The sequence below is a fragment of the Hipposideros armiger genome, unplaced genomic scaffold, assembly GCF_001890085.2.
Source record: "Hipposideros armiger isolate ML-2016 unplaced genomic scaffold, ASM189008v1 scaffold_109, whole genome shotgun sequence".
In the NCBI taxonomy this organism is placed as follows: domain Eukaryota; kingdom Metazoa; phylum Chordata; class Mammalia; order Chiroptera; family Hipposideridae; genus Hipposideros; species Hipposideros armiger.
In genome coordinates, this window is record NW_017731459.1 from 21,315 (window position 1) to 28,040 (window position 6,726).

General features: G+C 51.8%; 1 protein-coding gene across 1 annotated transcript in view; it reads right to left on the reverse strand.

The window, feature by feature from the left end:
• Positions 1 to 6,726, reverse strand: part of DLEC1 (DLEC1 cilia and flagella associated protein) — a gene marked incomplete at its 3' end in the record, with an annotated part of 44,407 nt that overhangs the window by 19,345 nt on the left and 18,336 nt on the right. The window contains exons 5-8 of the mRNA XM_019647150.1: positions 6,543 to 6,630; positions 5,660 to 5,833; positions 4,842 to 4,978; positions 3,501 to 3,593 (exon numbers count right to left, since the gene is read on the reverse strand). Coding sequence (XP_019502695.1) covers positions 3,501 to 3,593; positions 4,842 to 4,978; positions 5,660 to 5,833; positions 6,543 to 6,630 — 492 coding nt within the window. The remainder of the gene's footprint in view (positions 1 to 3,500; positions 3,594 to 4,841; positions 4,979 to 5,659; positions 5,834 to 6,542; positions 6,631 to 6,726) is intronic.

The window sequence follows — 6,726 nt, forward strand, 5'->3', positions numbered from 1 at the left end:
AGGGCAACCAGAGGGCATGGGTAGATCCCACCACAGCAGGGGCTGGCTCTATGAGTGAATGCCTTCTGGGCCAAGGCCACGCTGATGGCAGAACCACAGGGCGCAGGAGGAAAGCAGGCTGTGAGGGCAGAGACTCCAGGTAAAAATACCAGGGCCCAGCGGGGAGTGATACGGTCCATCTAGAAAAGGTAGGTGGGACCTGCCTGGCTCTATGGCTTAGAATTTATTCTGTGGGCAGCAGAGAGACATCTGAGATTTCTGAGCTGGGGTGACACGATAAGAGTTGTTCTTGAGAAAACCTTGTGACACGGAGAGCCACTGTAATGGTTTAAGTGAGGGATGAGGAGGCCCTGACTGAGGGCAGTGACCGCGTGAAGTGGGAAGAGATGGCAGAGCCAGAACCTGGAGGCAGGTGAGCCGAGAAAGGAGCTGTCAGGACTCAGAGACCTCACCGGAAGGAGCAGGCAGGCTGCCAGGAGAGTGTGAGGGGCCCCCAGGACGGCTAAGGGGAATGTGGACCTGAGCTCAGGACACAGACAGGGGAGCCATCTGAGGGCCAGGCGGGCCAGGAACTGGGAGCAGGCCCGCCACAGAATTCTGAGGCAGTCTAGACAATGGCTACGCGGGGCTCACCCAATCCCAGAGAGAAGTACGGAGTAGAAGGCGGGAGGACTCGCAGGTAGCGGCTGGTCGAGGTGGTGTTCTGCAGGGAGATTACCATCTGTTCAAAGGTAAAGGTGAGCTCTTTTAGGCAACAGGGCTGGATGAAGGACATGAGGTCTGGGCTTTACTAAATCATATGGGAAGTGGGTAGGCGTATAAATGAAATAAGCTTGGCCACATGTTGGTAACTGTTAAGCTGGGTGACGGGTACATGGGGAGTCATTATGCTAATCTCTCTACTTTTGTTTCTTCTTGGAACAAAAATAAAATACAAGGTGAACATGAACAGATCTGACCTAGTCTCTGTCCGTTTAAAATAACAGTGGTTTATGGAGCATGTGCCTGTACAACCTCGCAATAACCAGGAAAGTTGGGAACTATCTCTATTTTCCACTGAAGACACTCAAGTTCAGAGAGGCTCCTATTTATGTATGGTGTCAGAAGGGTATTAGATTTATTGGGGTGACCACTTCATATAAATGTCTAATCACTATATTGTACACCTGAAACTAATGTAACATTGTATGTCCACTGTAGTTGAAAAACAAAGAAATTATGATCAAAGAGACTCTTTGGCTGCTGAGTATCAGGGTTGAGATTTGAACCCAGGACGTCTGGCTCCCACCCCACCTCTTACTGTCTTCTTCCCCACATATCCATTGGGGCCCATTCTTCCCAGGAGTCCAGTTGAGGGGTGTTATGGGCACCGGTGTGCCAGGGTTTTAATTGGGTCTCTCTTCTTCTCTCAACTCCTCCAGCCCCCATTAAGCCCTGACTTCTGTTCTCCCTCCCTCAGATTGGGAGGTCCTGGGGCTCACAGGGCACCCGGCACAGTGCCTCACACAGAAGAGGAGCTCAATGCATGTACACATCTTTTGCTTCTATTTTGTGGAATATTACACTGGCTCCNACAATTATGAGCAGAGACCCCTGAGTCACCGACTCTACTTCAAGGACTGTATCCTGCAGGCAGACTCATATTTGGACAGGCTGATGTATGTATGAGTTATTCGCGGAAACAGCCAGAAATGAGAAAAAAAATCTTCACATCCATCAGGAGAAAATGGCTGAACTAAATTATGGTTCATTCACACAGTGGAAAACTATGCAGCTATAAAAAAGATGAGAATGATCTCTAAGATATAGCATTAGGTGGCAAACACATGGTACAGAACAGAGTACAGAGTAGGCAACAATTTGTGTGAAGGAAAAACGGAAACAGAGGAAAGAAAAAAACATGCGCATTTGCATTAAGCATCACATATCTCTGGGAGAGCATGCAGAAACCTGGTAAGGTTGTGGCCTGTGGATGGCTGAGGAACTGGGGTAAAAGGAAACATTGTACTGTTTATCTATTTGTGTCTTTTGAAATTTTAAACGTGGATTTATTTCTTATTTGGAAATATGAATACATTTTAAAACAAACAAAACCCCCAAACAATTAATAAACAAAATACATAAGGAATGCACAAGGGGAAAACCTCCCCGACTTCCTCACTGTTCCCCGACAGATTCCTCCGGCTGTCGCTCTTTTCTTTTCCTTGGGGATCATAGGAGGATGGGGTGAGGGGGGACATTCTAGCCTGGTCAGGAGTGACCAGCCCCCATTCCTTAAAGCCACAACAAGTCTCTGACAAGGCCTGGGCTATGCCAAGAGAACCCAACCCGCCCCTCAGTAGTAGACATGGACTGATAAAGCCTCACTATGCCCCTGAGTTGGCCCTGTCTCAACCCCAAGGGCCAGGTTTTTATGGGGGAATCATTAGCACAGCCAAGAACAAGTCAGCATGGCCTCAGAGCTCCAGAACAAGACCTCATCTGTCACTTGAAACTGGAAAGATACAGGAAGCCCTCTGTTACCCCATAGTAAAGGCGCTATTGCAGTGGTCCTCAAGCTTTGCTGCACACCCGAATCACCTGGAAAGCTTTACAATTCCTGTGCCCAGGCCACACCCCAGGGCTGGGGCCCGGACATCAGTGTGTTAGCAAGTCTCTCAGCGGATGGCAACATTCAGCCGAGTTTTGAGAACCTAAGGCATTTGGCTCTCGCTACCCAATGACATGGTGCAGGTCAAACCCCCTGCTCAGAAACCAGACAGCTTTTACTCTTGAATGTCAGTGTCTCCCTCAGCAGGCTAGTGAGGAAGGCCACACATGCCTGTGCCAGCCCCACATGCAGCCACAAGACAGCATAGTCAGACTCACGGGACAAGGAGTCAAGGAGGGCAACAGGGACAGGAAGACGTCACCATTTTTCATAGGCTTTTCTGGGGACCGATGAGCAAGGTGTGACAAGCCACAGGGACCACTTTGGAAGGGGCCAGTTGGGAAAAGAGAAGCCCACAGACAGTGGGCCAGGCTCTGAGAGCTTCTGTGGGAGTTCAGAGTAAGGCCTCAGGAAGGCGAGCTTGCGGACTATGTAACTGAGGATGAAACAAGAAAGCGAGAACAAAGCCACTGTCATCATCCGGGTACCAGACCGGGTGGAGGGGTGTCCAAGAGAGGTTGCAGAACCAAGGGAAGTTCCTGGAGGCAGCGTAGATGCTCGTGGAGATGACTCCCAGGCTAACAGTGTGGACAAGCAAGGTTTAGGGGTTATGACAGAAATGCTAGGCTTTCTGTGCTTGCTTGTGAAAGAGGTGGTAAGAGAGCCAAATGACAGCACCCCACAGAGCATGCTCCCCCACCGAAAACACTAAGGCCGGGACCTGGGATGGAAGTGGATAGTTGGCTCATGAAAACACAGGCAAATGACATGATGCAAGTAGTTGAGGAAATAGCCATGACCGGTCATGAGGAAGAGGAACTATTATCTATGCTAACATCTCATCGCCTACCTCCATTAATATGGCCTTCCCTGGAGCCAGCTCAAACACGGAAGGCAGGATCGCAAACGGAGGTTGCTCAACAAAGCCAACGGTTGCTACAGCCTTAAAGAAAAGCAGAAGACACTGTAACATCCAGTGCTCAGGTTACAAACTTCTCTCCTCCAAACACCCATTTCACAATGTGAAGGATCTTAGGGATCATCTAGTTCCCCGTTGATGAACAAAGTGAGGCTCATCATTCAGCAAACCCTCACTCAACCTTCACCAGGCACCAGGTGAGGTTCTGAAGGTTAAAGGCCAGTTAGTTGCAGAGCGTCTGTAAAGAGCTGACCGCTGGTAGGAGGTACAAGGAATTCCACTGACAAGTGTTCCAGACACCGCGCAGGAGGCGAGAGAGAAGGCCTCGCCCAGGAGGTGGGCTCCCAAAGCACGGTCCTTGCCCTCCTGCCGCTCCCTATGTGGCTGGTGCCAGCTTACGTGTCTGCCTCCATCCCAACCCCTGGCTATCAGCTCCTGAGTCGTGAGGGCAGCTGCCATCTTGTCAGCAGAGCTGCAGCCCAGGTGCCTATACAGGACACCGCTGAGCACGCCAGGGACACACCCCCATGCCTACAGGAGCCTGCAGGTAACAGAAATGAATGAAATGTGTCTCTTGGGACACAGGGTCCTCTGGGTCTATCGTTTGTTTTCCTGAGACACAGGCACAGAGAACCAGCTCTATTATAAGAAAAACAATGGTGTGAGCATGATAACCAGTGGTGTTAGCACGCAGCTGCTATGGAGACTGCTGGGCGGGCAAACAGGAGAGACTGTGCGCATGCGCTGCTACCCACTCCAGCCAACAGGGCCACCATGAATCCCGGCCCAAGGCGGCACATCTTCCAAATTTTCCAGAGCTTAGAAATGCAGATTTTGATGTGCAATCTCCCTATTTGTAAATGTTAGCTCAAAAACATGTTTTTAAAGCACTGTGCCAAATAAACATACCCACAGAATAAAGCCAGAGAACTGCCAGTTTGTGACCTCTGGTCTATTCAAACATTTGCTACAGTAATGACTGACTGAATGAATCAACGCAGTGACATTGATCCAGGCCTTGAAGGATAAGGAAGGCGATACGACTTGCCCAGGGTCATGCACATATTAGTGGCATAACCAGAACTGTAGCGCTCGTCTCCAAATGTACTGACTTTCGTTGTCATTTGCATTGTGGCAGTTGGACAGAGCGGTTATAAAATTCTGTTTTCTGTGTGTTCCCAGCTAGAGATGCACCCCAGCAAGTCCCTCACAGGGGGTTATTTCCTTTGATGGGTCTACTCTTTCTCTAGGTAGCAATCTGTGATCACTCACCCTGAAACTTGGCGGTGGCCAGCTCTTTTTTGGCATAACACAGAACTTGCCGATGCTGAAGCCCACATTTTTGCAGAGGAATCTGGTCACCTTGATTCCCCCAATGAGGCAGTAACCACAGTCCAACACTGGCGACACTGCAGCCACAGGAAAGGAGGGGCAAGACAAATAACACATTGCTAACAAGTCGCTCTGAACCAGTCCTACTGTCATTGTTCTCCTGAGTGTCAACCAGAGCTCAGAGCAGCTGTGGAAGGGCCCAGGGGCCCCCACCTAGCACCCTGAGCAGTGCCATGCGACTCTATATACTCCTGGCTAGAGCAGCAGGAATCCACACCCACTGTGCACTCAGGCCTCAGCCAGGACCACCCGGTATGGCCCTGGAGGGTGTGGTCAGAGTCGCGACTTCCAGCCAGTAAGAGGCTTGTAACTGAGGGAGCACAGCCAAAGCCAGCTTTCCCAAAGAAGCTCTCCCCCACAGCCACAGGGCAACATCTGCTGCCAGGCACTCTTTTCCCTGTCTCAGTGTGGCACAGGCACACTCAGGGGTGTTCATGAGCCAGCAAAGCCTGTGCTGGGGGGTTAGCTGGGCTGCTGGCCTCCTCCCCTGCTGTAGAAATTCAGTCAGCCTCCCCTGAGAAGCTGGACAATCGGGGCACTGTGGAAGGCTATGCAGAAGCTGCCAGCAGGTCCCTCCTCAGGACCCAGGAGCCGCTGACAAGCTGTGTGCTGCCACAAAGAGGCCCTGAGAGCACGCAGTTCTTATAGGGACTCGCCAGCCCTAACTGAATCCCCAGCAAGGCAGAGCACACACTCACGCGTCAGCACTGGGGGCAGCCTCCGGGCCTGCAGGGGAATCAGAAGTGTGTGGGCTGACTGGGTCTCGACTATAATAAAATCATCAAAATCCCCAAGGCAGTCGGGTAAAAACTGGACAACATACTGGCAGGTCATTCCAGGAGCCACCATTCCACCTTCTCCAGGGAACATCCCTATACACGACAAAAGTGACAAATGAGGATCTGGGGGGACCAGGCAGCCACCAGGGCTCAGGCTCAAGTGCTACAGAGGGCAACCAGAGGGCATGGGTAGATCCCACCACAGCAGGGGCTGGCTCTATGAGTGAATGCCTTCTGGGCCAAGGCCACGCTGATGGCAGAACCACAGGGCGCAGGAGGAAAGCAGGCTGTGAGGGCAGAGACTCCAGGTAAAAATACCAGGGCCCAGCGGGGAGTGATACGGTCCATCTAGAAAAGGTAGGTGGGACCTGCCTGGCTCTATGGCTTAGAATTTATTCTGTGGGCAGCAGAGAGACATCTGAGATTTCTGAGCTGGGGTGACACGATAAGAGTTGTTCTTGAGAAAACCTTGTGACACGGAGAGCCACTGTAATGGTTTAAGTGAGGGATGAGGAGGCCCTGACTGAGGGCAGTGACCGCGTGAAGTGGGAAGAGATGGCAGAGCCAGAACCTGGAGGCAGGTGAGCCGAGAAAGGAGCTGTCAGGACTCAGAGACCTCACCGGAAGGAGCAGGCAGGCTGCCAGGAGAGTGTGAGGGGCCCCCAGGACGGCTAAGGGGAATGTGGACCTGAGCTCAGGACACAGACAGGGGAGCCATCTGAGGGCCAGGCGGGCCAGGAACTGGGAGCAGGCCCGCCACAGAATTCTGAGGCAGTCTAGACAATGGCTACGCGGGGCTCACCCAATCCCAGAGAGAAGTACGGAGTAGAAGGCGGGAGGACTCGCAGGTAGCGGCTGGTCGAGGTGGTGTTCTGCAGGGAGATTACCATCTGTTCAAAGGTAAAGGTGAGCTCTTTTAGGCAACAGGGCTGGATGAAGGACATGAGGTCTGGGCTTTACTAAATCATATGGGAAGTGGGTAGGCG